At 42.4% G+C, this 14,524-nt stretch overlaps 1 protein-coding gene across 2 annotated transcripts in view; it reads right to left on the reverse strand.

The window, feature by feature from the left end:
• The window catches only part of PWP1 (PWP1 homolog, endonuclein), a 29,669-nt gene extending 21,077 nt beyond the window's left edge, over window positions 1-8,592 (reverse strand). The window contains exons 1-8 of one of the 2 annotated variants that reach the window (XM_082421017.1): window positions 8,367-8,592; window positions 6,244-6,302; window positions 5,923-6,107; window positions 4,495-4,580; window positions 4,298-4,394; window positions 1,712-1,822; window positions 733-863; window positions 38-99 (exon numbers count right to left, since the gene is read on the reverse strand). In XM_082421017.1, the coding sequence (XP_082277143.1) occupies window positions 38-99; window positions 733-863; window positions 1,712-1,822; window positions 4,298-4,394; window positions 4,495-4,580; window positions 5,923-6,107; window positions 6,244-6,302; window positions 8,367-8,438 (803 nt within the window). In that variant the 5' untranslated portion in view covers window positions 8,439-8,592. Of the gene's footprint in view, window positions 1-37; window positions 100-732; window positions 864-1,366; window positions 1,483-1,711; window positions 1,823-4,297; window positions 4,395-4,494; window positions 4,581-5,922; window positions 6,108-6,243; window positions 6,303-8,366 lie in introns of those variants that run through there. The other variant, XM_082421018.1, reaches the window with a different exon arrangement.
• Between the last annotated feature and the right edge of the window lie 5,932 nt (window positions 8,593-14,524).

Here is a 14,524-nt window from a genome sequence, read left to right on the forward strand (position 1 = left end):
CGTCTTTAACTATCCTGCAAATGGTATTTCTTTTTACCTGATCAGTTTATTCCAAGAAAGGTCAAGGACAGCATCGGTATGCCCATCTGCTGAGGAATTCTGTAATAATTGTTTAATTACTTTTGGTATTAAAGTACACCCCCAAATAAAATTGGTATATTAATTTGAAAGATTCTTTAAACCTTATTTTAAGTAAACTTGTCCAAATATCTAGGGAAAGAAACACCTTTTCCTCCTCTTACTTGAGAGACGTGATAAATGTTCTTTACAGGGAAGAAACTATAGTAGTTCTTAATCTAGGTGCTATAATTCTACAAATCAATCCCCACCCCACCCATCTCTCCCCCACCAAAAACCTGACAGTTTTAAAAGCTACAGGAATTAATACATGGATATTTAGAATTCAACAAACTCAAGGCTAAATATAAATATTTTAAAAGTTCAAAAATAGCATATTAGTGTGAATAGCTACTCTATAGGAAGGAAGATCATAGCCTTAAGAGTAATTTGTTTTGTGTAAGGATGAATAACGTGCCAGTGGAGGTTTTATATAATCAGAAGTCAATTTTTCTTTGGATGGGCTTTTCAAAACTAGAAACTAGAGTAACTTCATAATTACCTGTCCTATTTCACCAAAAGTGTCTAATTGAAAAAGTGCATGTTCCCATCCCCCATCCCCACAAACCTCTCTCTGTTTGTCATCAGAGTTTAAATATCTATTAGCTTGTTTACCTTCTTTCCTTTCTTTTTCTTCTTTTTTGATAGCTTACTTCCAAGTGTAAAGACTGGCTCCAAAGAGTCCACTATATCAAGGTCCCACACTTCAATAACGGGGGTCATGTTTCCCACAGCAATGTAATTTCCTACAGGAGGAAACGATATACTTATGATTTAAAATACAACTCCTAATGAAATACATTACACTTCCGATTAACTGAGTCGTGGCTTAGAGCAGTTTCTCTCAAACTTTCATATGTGTGTACACCACCTGAATGCTGTTAAAATGCAGATTCAGTTTCAGGAGGTCTTGGGTGGGGCCCCACAACTGCATTTCTAACTGGCTCCCAGGTGATGGCAATGCTGTGCTGCCGGTCCTCAGACCACAATTTGAGTAACAAGGGCTCAGTCTCCCTGTCCCAGGGTCCTCACTTATGTAATGAGAAAACCCTTCCTACCTTTGTAGACTGTTGTGACGATGAGGATTTGATTAGATCATGAATGTGAACAAGCTTTGCAAACAAGATGTAAGGTATGAGTATTAACAGTTTTTATCCTTGTTAAGAAGTATGCAGGGGCAACTAGTACTGTGCAGCTATGGCCAAAGGGACTAACACGAGAGCCCAATTCTTTCTTCATTTTGGTTTACCTTGATGTTTTCTGAAAAGGGTCATGCACTAAACTCTAGCTGGTAACATCAGACACACCGTGCCAGTTTACAGGTTTGGGTTCGCAGGAGACCTTCACACAGTTCTGCAGACCCAAAGCTTCCAGGCCCTGTCTTTCTGCCTACAGTGGAGCAGCAACCTCCTTAGCCTGTCCAAAGTCTGGAGACACACAGACCCAAAACAATCAAGTGATTGTGTTTGGAGAGCTATATAACTTCATAAAACATCAATAATTATGAAAACATTCATACAAAATAGGTAACTTATGTGGCTAGGAAAAACACATAGGAGTAGAACCATTGAGCAATCTCAAGTTTTCTAATTACCAGTTGAATCATCTGGGCTAGGATCAAAATTCAGCCATTCCACACTCAAAGGGTATGCAGACAACAGGATATCATGGTGGACATAAAAAGAATCTTCTTCTTGATTATAAACTGAGAAGATTGGGAAAAGAGACTTTATTACATCAGAATAAGAAATCATATCCCACTCAAAAGAAAAGATTCTCCCTTTTAAACCTATGGGAGACACTTGCTTAAAGTGAGACATATTTTATGACATTAAAGACATTCCAAAGTATTTACTGCTAGGCAAAAATTTTTCATGTCTAATATATTCCCAGCACCTGGTGTGCCCCAAAGGGGAGCAGGAACACTGACAGAGAATTGATTCTGCCTGAATACTCCATCTGCATGTTCCCCAGCTAAAATGGTCCTACCTTCTGGTTCACCAATTACAGAAAACAAACGAGGTTTCCATAAGAAATACTTCATTATTATTTTATCTTTTAAAGGTCTATCTGGCCATAAGTAAAGAAGAACAAATCAGCACTGGAGAGAAATAACTCATATTTAGAAGTCTAAATGCCTGTCAAAAATTGCTTCTTTAATATTTATTGTTAAAATCAATAAGAAGTCTTTTAAAAATTATATAATGAAACACTGACAAAAATAGAACCCAAGTAGTCAAAAATTTCCCCCAATATGTTTTTTACTAGAAAGAAGCAATGTTAAGATAAGCGAAGGATTTTTAAAAAATTCTTCAGACCACTGCATCTGGGACAGATCTTGGGATCAGCAGATTCCATGTAATGCTCTATCACATCACTTTATGATAAGAATGTGTTCAAAATGATTAGGCTGTGGCCCTGCAAGAACCTCAACTATGGTCAATGTACTCAGCTTACATTTTAAATAAAAATGATGATGACGCCTTAAAATAATCTTCTTTTAACCATGTCAGATTATTATTCAGATTTGATTTAGAGTGCAATTTTGAAATTATTCTTGAACAGAGATACACTAGGTAATCTGGAGATTCACACCAAATCCAAATAAAATATATCGTTAATGACCTAACCTAGAACAACGCAGGAATACAACTGCTTTACTTCAACTTCTCAGCTCCTGTCTAATGCTCACGAGATTCAAAGGAATGACTACAGTAAATTCTCAAATAAGAATGCATAAAAATCAACGATGACAAACCGTAATAGTTGTAATTTTTTGAAATTAGAATTGGTCTTTTAAAAATTCCATCAACATGGTTTACATTTGAAATATGTAAATAAATAGTTCAAAGATAATTAGGAGAATAACTTCATACTGACGTACTTGCTATTTAAAGCTTTTTTGACTTTATAAATAGATCACAATGGGCCATGGAATAAAAATGGCCTGACTGACAGGCTTCCTGCAGGCAGTCTTAAAGACTGTGAAGGAATCCAAGCTAAAAAATGGAGTAAGAGTAAAACATTAAACCCAAGGGTTTTAATTTTCAAACTGTGTAACTGTGTTTCCTATAAGAAAAGGCATTAGCCTATTAATCTCTTTAAAGCTTCAAAATTTTAAGACAGATGAATAGCAGAGTGTTGGGGAAGGAGAGTATCTGGGCACGAATGCACCTGTCCGAGGACGTGTGCACAGAGGAAGGGGCAAAAAAAAGGGAAAATATGGAGGCAGAATATTCCAGACATCTTAAAGGTCTATTTTAAGAAAATAGTCATTAATGTTTGTTGAATTAATAAATATCAACATTAAGAAATATCTGATTTAAGAATTCCAATAAAAAAGAAAAACTCAAATCATTGCCTACTTCCGATTCAAAGTACAGCTGACCCTTGAACAATGCAGAAGTTAGGGACGCTGACCCTCTGCACAGTAGAAAAGCCCTGTATAACTTACAGTTCACCCTCTGTATCCCAACCAAACTCGCATCGTGTAGTACTGTAGTATTTACTATTAACAAAAGTCTGCATATAAGTGGATCTATGCAGTTCAACCCCGTGTTGTTCAAGGTTCAACTGTATTCACCTCTGGCTTTAGTGCAAACATTCTCTGCACTGAGAAAGGTGACCAAAATGTTTTGGTCTCTGAAGAAAAATGTGGGCCTTTACGCTGAATTTTTATGAAAAGAATAAAATGTTTTGCAAAAGGGGATCTATTTGAAATGACTCTGAAAAAAAGCAGGATAAATTATATTGAGTAACCTTTGCCACATAAAGAAAAAGCAGCCAGAAAGCAAACTGGAGTAAAGAGCCAGGGTAAAAAGTTACCTCAGGGTAATGAGATTATTATTTTTTCTTGCATTTTAAAATAGTTTTACTTCCAGGTTTTCTCCACTGAGGGGAAAAAGTTAAAAACTGGCAAAAATGTTTAAACAAAAGATTAAAAAAACCCAGTTAGAACCTTCCAGGTGACCTATTTCCATAAGTAAAGTCAAGTACCAAACTAACACATCGGACTACACATGCCCAGGCACAATAACCAGGAAGTCTGATTTAACTAGGTAACCAACTTAAATGAAATACAGAAGGATCTGGTGCTTAGAAATCCATAATAGTTACTATGATGGTTATTTTAGTATCACTTAAGTAGAAAACTTTTTAGTAAGGGATGTATCCCACTTACCATGTACCTCTAAATTGCACTGGTCCTGTTCAGCTCTGCCGCAAACTATGAGATTGTCATTGGGCTTAATCAAGAAATCTTCATGTTCGTACTGCTCCTAAGTGGAGAGAGAAAAAGTCATTGACTAGAATCACATATTTGGGAAGGTTTTTCAAACACTTAAGGAGCATAGTTAGAAAAGCCATATAGATATTTACCGTATCTTTCAGAGTAACATAAGGATCTTGATCATTACTCCCATAGACTGTAAGACCCAAAAGAGATTCACCAAGAGTTTCAGTATCTGTAAGAATTCATAAAACAAAATGAATAAGACAGTCATTTTGACAAAAGCATTTTTCCTAAGGCACCCCATCTTTAGACTTAGATCCAACCATCTATTTCATAACTGACACTGGATCATCCACAATTGGGAAGGGAAATAGTGGATGATAATAAATAGGAGTTTAAAAGCCATTTATATTTGGCGCTGGAATGCACATCTGATAGTCTTGGAATATACAATCTTCCATTAAAAGAATCAAATCAAACCAAGAAACTCCCTTTTAGAAAATATTAGAACTCTACTCAGATCCTCTAGTTTGCTCCTTGTAATCATTATTCAAAAGTGCTACAGAGAGGTGGCCTCACAGACCTGGAAATAAATAGGTCCCTAAAACACTGGTATCAACACAATAAATTAAGGGTTGCCTGGTCAAATAAAATTGAAAAATGATGAGTCTCATAAAGTTAAATGGGTTTCTTTATTGCAAGATGTCTCATAACCACTGATATGCTAACTTGCCTAATGAATCTGAAAGGGGGGATACTACACGCCCTTTTCACCAAACTTACCTCAAAATGGCATTCTTTTATGGCATGTCCGCAAAGGTGACATAGAGTAGACCCCGAGTAACATAAAACTCAGGAGAAGGAAGATACTCTTAATTTTCAGGGGAAGCTACTTTAAGGAGGCAGGGCTAATACGTCTTAAACATCTGACAGGCAACAGAGATGGGAATTTCTACTGGATGAGAAAGACAGACTCAATACTCTACAGGGTGTAGAGAGTATTAGGGAGCAGTGTCTGAATGGCTTTTTTCCAGGCTGGTTAGCTCTTCTTTCTCTGTATTCCCATGGCACTCTGTCCTAGTAGGATGGAAGCCAACCCAGAGGGGGCCACAACCGAGTCCAATGGAAAAAAACCATCCCCTGCATCTAGTGAAGTACACTGAAAAGCATGAAGGCTTTAGAGCCAGAGAATGTTCAAACCTCAGCTCCATTAATCACCAGCTGCATGATACTGGCAAAGTTATTTCATCTCTGTAAGCCTGTTTTCTCTTCTGTAAAATGGAGGTAATCATTCCTCTCTCATTGCAGGTAAAGAAAAATGAATTACAGATTATCATAACCACTACTTGCAATAAAACATACAATACTAACATTTTTTTTGTTTTTTAGATCTTAGAGGGTTGAACTGATTTTTTAAATCAGTTTAGGAAACATGCTGTCTTCCTTGAGCCCGATTATTTGACTGACATAAGGGACAACAGATTCTCAGAGTAAAGCTTTGGTGGAACACTAGAAGCATGAGCTAACGCATTGAGTTTGTGATTAAAAACCAGCAGAAGTGGGTGAATTCTAACCTGGGTCACCTTCCTCATCATATCTATCTAAGGCGTACTCCGCCAGCTCATCATCATCCAGCGTCCTGTCATCCTCTGGGTCGCCATCCTCCAGGGGCTCCCGAGGTCGGGCCTGGGTACGGGCACTCTGCATGCCATCTTCTGAAGGATCGCCTGTCTCCTCTTCATCACTGCCACCTTCTTCTCTATGCCAATGAAAAAATAAAAAGTAAAAAGATCACCGAAAAGGCACCGTTCAATAACAAGGCCGCCTTGTCGCCATCATTTAAGATTTACATTTCATCTGGACTTTACTACAGGCGTCAACATCCCAAAACTTACTGTAATTTTTCCTTTGCTTCAGCAATGAGACGTTTCACTTCTTCTTTACTAAGCTCTACCTATAAAAGACCAAACATTTCATTATGATATATTTAAGGAAATCATTATAAGCCTTTGAATTAAAAATAAGTTTACAAACTAATATAAAACATAGCTTCAAAAGACATCAAAATTCAAATGGAGTTTTCACAGGTCCTTACAAATTAAGATCCTTCTCACCTAAAACTGTTAAAAAAATCATGTTCGGTCTACCTCTCCAGTCTTTTTCAAAGAAGACGGACTTGTATAAACTGGCTTCTATGAAACCCCATCTCATTTCCAATTACCCCAACTCCTTGGCCGCTTCTCCCCATTTTTCCTGTGGATATTCCTAAACAAACCACCCTTGCCTTGGTCCTCTGCTCTTTCCCCTGGTATCCCTGCCAAGTATTCACTCATTACGCTGTCACTTCCTTGCAAATCTCATTCATTCTCAAGACTAAAACCACCATCTCTGAACAGATTACCCCAAACTTTCCCTTCTCTAGCCCTGTATACTGTAGTTCCATTTTTCCAATTGCCTATAAGACTCTCCACTTGGACATCCTGTTCAAAACTGAAGTCATTCTCTTTACTTAAAAACTGGCATTCCCTCACCTAATCAATGCTTCATTCAGTACCTTTTAAAAACGCCCCTATCACTGCTAAACTGTAAGCTCCTTGTCACTGTGTGTTCTGCCCATGGTAGGGATACCTGATGATAGATGATGAATCAAACAATCACGCAGTTTGTACTAAAAGGCCTTTAATAATATGGAAATCCTCTTGGGTGATGACATTCTACTGTTAGCTCCAGAAACTAAAGTTCTTAAGTTTAATCAAAAGATACTTATTTTTCTAATTTCTCTTATTGATTTGAGTTTTCCTTTCTGGGACTTTGTAGAATAAATTCAATCTCTTCTTCCTATAAACTCTTCAAGCAATGGTTCCAAATTTGTCTGCACATTAGAATCACATGGGGGAATCTTTTAACAATTTCAGGCTCTACTCCAGGCTAATTAAATCACAACACTTGGGAGATGCTATTTTTTTAAGCTCCCCAAGTGGTTCCAATGTGTAGACACGTTTGGAAATCACTGTCTTCAAGTATTTGAAAGGCTGTATGTTCCTTTTAAACAAGAACTCTTACCTCCTTCAATAACTTTTAATATGAGATGGTTTCCTGTTCCTATTCTACATATGCCGCACTGAATGCCTACTGTGAGCCAAACACTGGAGAAACTGGTGAATAAAACAGTCTGTGCCCTGGTGAAATTGGCTCAATAACATTGAAACAAACACTCCCCCGCCTCTGCTTCTTTCATAGCATTTATTCCCACTGACATAGTATTATATATGCACGTATCAACTCCATAAAGGCAGGGACTTTTCCTGTTTTGTTCATGCCTATCCCAGGACCCTGAACAATGCCTAGTACAGAGAAAGCGCTTCGTAAGTATCTGTTGAATAACTTAAGTAATCTTCTCCTCTACTACAGGCTCAGTCTCTCACTCCTGTAGGCTTTCCCTTCATGACGTGTCGCGTTTACCTCGCATCCCCACTGCCACATCAACATCTCACTTGGACTACTGCGAGAAATTCCTAATTCAACTCCCAGCCTCACGACACCGTAGTCTCCACACCAGCTTTTCTACACCACAGCTTTCATCCAGTTTATTCCTCTAAACGCCGAGCGGAGGAGTGGAAAGTGGAGTTTCACATATGTGCCCCCTCTTCCCGTTATGCCTGGAAACGCACTGGGATGGTGGGAGACGACGTGGTGTCGTCAGGAAGGCTCTGGGGGAGCCCCCCTTCCGAGCAACAGCCCGCCCCCTTCCAGCCCGTCCACTTGTGTGCGAATTGGGGGTGGGGCTGGGCTTGGGGGAAGGACCGTGAGGAGGCGGGGCCCCCGATCCCAGGCCCAGGAGTCCCAGACCCTCGGAGCCGCGGCCGTAGTCACGACAAACAGGCCACAGCCGGCCTCACCCCGTCAGTCCCACCAGCCGCGCCAGGGCCGCGCGTTCCGGGTCCAGGTCCCCAGGTGGGGCTGACTCAGGATGCTGCAAAGAGGCCGCTCCCCCTACCTCGGAGCGACCAGGCCTCACCTTGTCTGGCGTCTCTTTGGCCACGCCGCAGCGGACCCAGGCCACGCACGTCACCTGGCGGCTGCGGTTCATCGTCCTCGGCGCAGCAACGCCTCAAGCTAAAGACTTGGCCCCAGCGGGTCTCGAAGTCCCGCCGCGCTCCGTTCCCCACGCTCCCCGACCGGTTCCAGGAGGCGCCTTGGCAGAGCGCAGGCGTGGGGCGCTGGTTCCTGTGGCGTCGGCGCCCGCTTCTGACGTCATTCGAAGGCGCCTAAACGGGAAAGGGGTGGAGAAAGGGTTAGAAGGTGAAGCAGCTGGGCGAGGAATCCACGTGGGCTGGACTGTGCTGTGTGGGATGATGTGAATGGGCTCTACAGGACACCTGTGACGGTGTCTGCAGGCTTCGTGGAAGCAATGACTAAATAAGTGAAAATGGAACTGTAGGGGTCAGAGGCAAATTTCCACCGACCTTTATTTTGCCTCCATAGACTAAAAGCTGACAAATGGTAGAGGTTTTAGGTTTATTTTTTAAGCTTTCTCCAAAATGAATTTATCTTTTTTTCTTTTCTGGCCGAGCCGCGCGGTTTGCGGGATCTTAGTTCCCCAACCGAGGATCGAACCCGCTCTGGCAATGAAAGCGCTGAGTCCTAACCATAGGACCACTAGGAAATTCCCCCGAAATGAATTTATCATTTCAAGGAGATACTTCCGCCCTTTATGTTTCATTACGTTCTTGGATGTTACTTATATACTGAGTATACAGTAGCGGTTGTAGCAGTAGCAAACACAAAGTGCTTGATAGCGTTTTAAGTGCCTTATATTAACTTGGTTACTTCTTAACCCTGTGTGGGAGGTCTTACTCCCATTTTACATATGGGGAAACATTATCTTTCCCAAGGTCACACAGCTATTAAGTAGCTAGGATATGAACCCAGGCAGTGTGACTCTACATGCTGGCTATAATCTGTGTCAGGCTTCTCAGCTAAGGTCAGAGTCACCTACTAGAAAATGTCAGTGGCTGGAGACTTTAGAATGGAAAGTCTTAGCATTGCATAAAGGTCTAGGTTTAGATCTTTTTCTTGGCTGTGTGACCCTTCCAGGTCATTTGCCCTCTCTGAGCTTCCATCTCTCTCTCCTACCTCTGAGACAGGCAAGCAAGAACAGGAGGGTGGCTGCTATGGAGAGAGAGTGGTGGCAAAGGTGAACCCACAGCGTGTGGTTTGCCCCAGATGCATTGTCCAAGTGGGCTGCCCATGTGTGGGGTCAATTTGTGGGCACTTTCGCAACACATTTTTCTTACATACAGTGTTTTGCTTGGCTCTTGCAACAATACTGGTGAAGCATGATCAAGCCTTACCTCCATTTTAAAGGTGAGGAAGTTCAGGGATGAAAAGCCTTACTACTGTGAGATCACACACAGTTAGGGACTGCCAGAACTACAAGTAGACAGCGGCAACTCTGTACACTCAGACGGATGCCCTTGGCACTTGCCCAGCCTGAGAAGGGATCCTCTCAGGTGTGAACTGCTAATCCTTAGGGTTGCAGGCTGTGTTCAGCTCTTCCAGGGCTCTGTTCCTCTAAACTGATTCCTCTGTAGCTTCTTTGCTTTCGGCCCATTTTGAAAGGTGCTATGACGGGTTCTATTTTTCAGAAGCGGCTGCAACAATATCTTTCCTTCAGACATGTTCTTCCACAGTGTGCTCTTGATGCTGTCCCATCAAAACATGGAGTGTAATTCTATCCACCCCCCAACCTCGAGTCTGGATAGGCTTATGACTGTTTTGACCAATATAGAATATGACAGACATTCCAAGGTTAGGTCATAAATGGGATGCAGGTTTTGCCTTTTTTTTCCCCCCTGAAATACTCATGTTCGGTACTCTGAGCTGCCATATAAAAAGTTTGACTACCCTGAGGCCACTATATTGTGAGGAAGCCAAACCACGTGGAGAGGCCACATGTGGGTGCTCCAGTAGACAGTCCTAGTTTTTGAGTCAACCCAGACACGTTAACGAAAGAGCCTTCAGATGATTCCAGCAACCAGACACTAAATCCCTCACCCCCAGCCTTTGAGTTTTTCCACCTGAGGCCCAGACACTGTGGGGCAGAGATGAATCCTCTCCACTGTGCCCTGCCCCCAATTTTGACCCCCCCAAATCTGTGAGCATAGTTAAATGGTTGTTTCAAACCATTACGTTTTTTTTATCCTTCCATAATTCTTTATTGTGGTAAAATATACATAATATAATCTAATGATTAGATTTACCATTTTAATCATTTTTAAGTGTATAAGTCAGTGGCATTAAGTACCAAACCACTAAGTTTTGAGGTAATTTTGTTTTATTTTGAGGTCATTTTAAAATGCAGCAATAATACCTGGAACAGGCAAGAACCTGGGCTATATTTAGAACAGAGCACATGAGCTGATATATTAGTAAAGGCTGATTTATTAACACCTGGCTGGGCTTAGTCAGGTGTGCACACCTGGTACGCAGGAGTGGGATCATATTTGAGTATTTGCCTCTAGATCTGTTTTCTCTGGGGGCTGCCTTCTTAAGAGCCAGCTGCTGCCGCATGATGGTGCCTGGTGCAGAGTGGGTACTTGATAAATATTTGTTAAAATGGATGAATAAATTAAATAATAGAAGGTGCAGCGGGGCTCTGGCTACTTTGGGCTACTAAACTTACACTCTTTTACTGGGCTTAGATCTGACATTCTGCCACTTCAACCCAAGCTGTGAATTCCCTTTAGAATTGAAAATCCAACTGCAGTTGGCATCATTAGTTCCTTATAACAAGAACAGAAAGAGATTGAGCTTAAGTAGTTCCATTTCTAAACCTGATTCTTAGGCACACTGATGAGCATATATAACTCAGAAAAGTCTCTTTGCCAGAGGCCAGAAAAAATGTACTTGGTAGCATGTTGGCTATTCTTATAGCTTAAGGTCCCAGAGGATTGGACCCAGGCCCATGCAAGGCTCTCACTACACCCTCTAGCTCAGTGCTGGGTATAATTAGGCTCCTAAACATGATTTCAGATCGGCCCTGAGCCAGGGAAGGGAGTGAAGTGTGTGGTACTCCCTCCCCCATTACACTAGGCTCTATTTCTTGCCCCTCCTATAGCTAATCCTGCAATATTAGCTGATAAGGAGTGGAAGGAATAATGACAGCTACCAGTTACTAAGTGCTAGAGACTTCTACCGCAAACAGATTTTACAGTGACACAATCACATTTATTTTTCTAGAACTGAACTTTTTTTCCATTTTCATGAAAATAGGAACCATGAGGGTTTTGTTAGTACAGCAGAGCCAACACCTAGCATGGTGCCTGGCACAATAAATACTGTAAGTATTTGTTGAATAAATTAATGATATCAGAGTTCTAAACTGAAGTCCAGAGACATCGGGCAACTTGCCTAGTGTCACACAGTAAATGGCAACATACCGTGCTAACTTTTAGCACAGAATCCTTTCCTCTATGCCTCAAGTTTTCCGGTAGATGCATTCATTCATTCATTCATTCATTCATTTGCCTATCAGGACTCTTTTGGATGCAAGTGACAGATAACCCAATTCTAATTGCCTTAGGCAAGAAATGGAATTTATGTGCTCGGGTGACTCAAGAATGCAATGACATAAATGGCTTCAGACTCAGCTGGATCCAGGGGCTTAACCCATGGCATCAGGATTTGACCTCTCTCCCATCTTCTGTCTCCATCTTCCAATGCCTTGGCTAATTTCAGGCCTTCAGCAGCTTCCAGCTGGCAGTATCCTTACTACTTGCAGTCCTAGCAGAAAAGCACTTGCCTTTATCCCTGCCTCTCTCTGCCTTATTTGTCTCTTTGGTTCTGGAATGGTCACTTGCCCATTCTTGAAGCAGTCACTGTGGTCAGGAGAAGGTGATGTTTTGCTTGGCTGGGGCTGAGCATGTGTCCAGCTCTGGAGCCAGGGAAGGAGTCAGCTGTCACATGGCGCACGTGAGAGGGAGTGGGGAAAGGAGAGTTCTTTAGAAGAGAATTGGGACGCTGCTCTCATCAGTGGGCTGGCAGGAAGAACCGATGCTCAGGACATTCATCAAATGTTTTCTCTGCCATCTTTGTGCAGAGCTCTGTTTGAGAGACAGGGAGCTACACAGATGAATATGCCATAGTCCTTCTCCTGAGAGGAGTTTATACTCTAACGGAGGACCAGAGGTGTAAAGTCAAGGGAAAACTAAGATGTGCAAGCACATGTGGTTGCAGCAACCTGATGGCTGACTCACTCACCCTGTTCCCCGTCCAGATGCTAAGTGACAGCTGAGGTTTCTGACCCCTTAGCTTCCACCAGAAACTCTGCATTTCCCCAAACCCTTCCTCCTTTATGCCACCACCATCTCCACCTCTTAGAAAAAAAAAAACCTTTCCCCAGGTTCAAGGAGTAGTTCTGGGTAACACTTCAGTATTTGTCTTAAATTGAAACTTCAATACCATAAGGTTTCTAACTCCAGTTCTACCTTGGTTTTCTGCTCCAATTTCTCTCCAGGTGACCAGCTGTGTGGTATCAGGGTCCCAGTCCCAGACATGAGGCTGGAGCAGAATGAACAAGGAGGAGACAGGTGGAGAGGTGGTGGGCAGCCAGATGGTGACAATCTTGCAGTTCATGGTGAGGGACGCTGGAGGCTGTGAGTAGGCGGCATAGGAGAGACAAAGGGCACATCTAACTTATGTTTTCATGCCATTTGATGTCCTGTGTGTAGAATGTGTGATGGGGGGGAGCTGAGTGAATGTGGGGAGAACCATTAGGACCATTACTGTATGGCTAATCTAAGGGGAGATGATGCCACACGGACTAGAGCATGGCTGACTGTGGGATGGAGGGAAGTGGGGCAAGTCCCCATCTCCTGATGGGAGGGTCTGTAAAGAATTGGTGGCTGTATTTAATTTACCACAGATTAGAAGACTGAGGCCCAGAAAAAGGATAAGACTGATCCAAGACCACACACCACATATGGGTCAAGATGGGGGGTCAGAGCCTGAGTCTTCCAACTTCAGTCTTATGTGGCTCCCTCCACACCCACACAGCCCCTTCTGGAAGAGAAGGCAGAAATGTGTGCCCGGGGAAGAGCGAAGCTTCACCAAAGCCCCAGATGAAAGAAATCAGTCACATCCCTGCCATCTCAAGCCCCACCTAGTGGCATTAACAGAGATTTCTGAGGAGATAGAACTTTATTTCCACTTTCATGAGAACAGGGATTGGGAAATGGATCCAGTTGTTCACAAGAAGCAAAGAAAGGATGGGGGGGCAAAGGTTTTGATCTCCCCACTTCAGGGTGCCAACAGAGAAATGACTTGACTTTAAAGGGTCCAGGAGACCTTTAAAGTCAAGTCAAGTTCTGGGCTCCTCTGGCCAGCTTTTGGCAAGCATCAGTCATCACACGGGTCAAGCTGAACGCACGTGTTTTTCTTGTCCACCAGACTGTGCCTGTTCCCTCTTAGGATTCCCAGAGCTTGGTGGAGAATACATGCCAAATGAATATTTGAATAAGAAATGGAAGAATGATATCTCTGGACCTCTGTTAAGGATGGAGTGAGTAGAATGATGTAGTTGTTGCCTGGCTATGAGACCTTCCAGAAGCAGAGTCGTCAGATCCTTACAGGGTTTGTAAGTACAGTGTTCACTGCTGTATCACCATGCTTAGCACAGAGTAGGTGCTCGGTAAATATTTATCGAATGAATGGATGAGTGAGTGAATGAGGGAGCCTCCTCGATCCCTCACTTACGGGCCAAATTCATGCTGTCCTCTGGAAACAGTTTGAGAACCCCCTGAATGTATCAGTAGAAGTGTGGCTCCACCTAGTGGATACTTGAGGATTGTGCCTGGAGCTTGAACATTTTGCCCCCACTTGTTCCTGAACTGTAGCTTCTCTAATTACTTGTCCCGACTTCACCCAGTTTGGCATGGACCACCATGTATGGCAGTCTAGCCCTGCAGGTGAGCAGAGCCTATATGCAGCCCTGAAATGAGCAATTTGAGAAAGATGCTGTTAGGGGATGGAGGGGACCAGCTATATGAAATGGCTTAGAGCGGCTGAAGTTGTGCCCAGAACCCTGGACCAGGTGTCCAGAGGACTGTCACTAGTTTGCTGTGTGGCCTTGGGCAACTGACTTGCTCTCTCTGAGCTTCAGTTTTATCATCACAC

The sequence above is a fragment of the Balaenoptera physalus genome (assembly GCF_965194825.1).
Source record: "Balaenoptera physalus genome assembly, chromosome: 13".
Taxonomy (NCBI): Eukaryota; Metazoa; Chordata; class Mammalia; order Artiodactyla; family Balaenopteridae; genus Balaenoptera; species Balaenoptera physalus.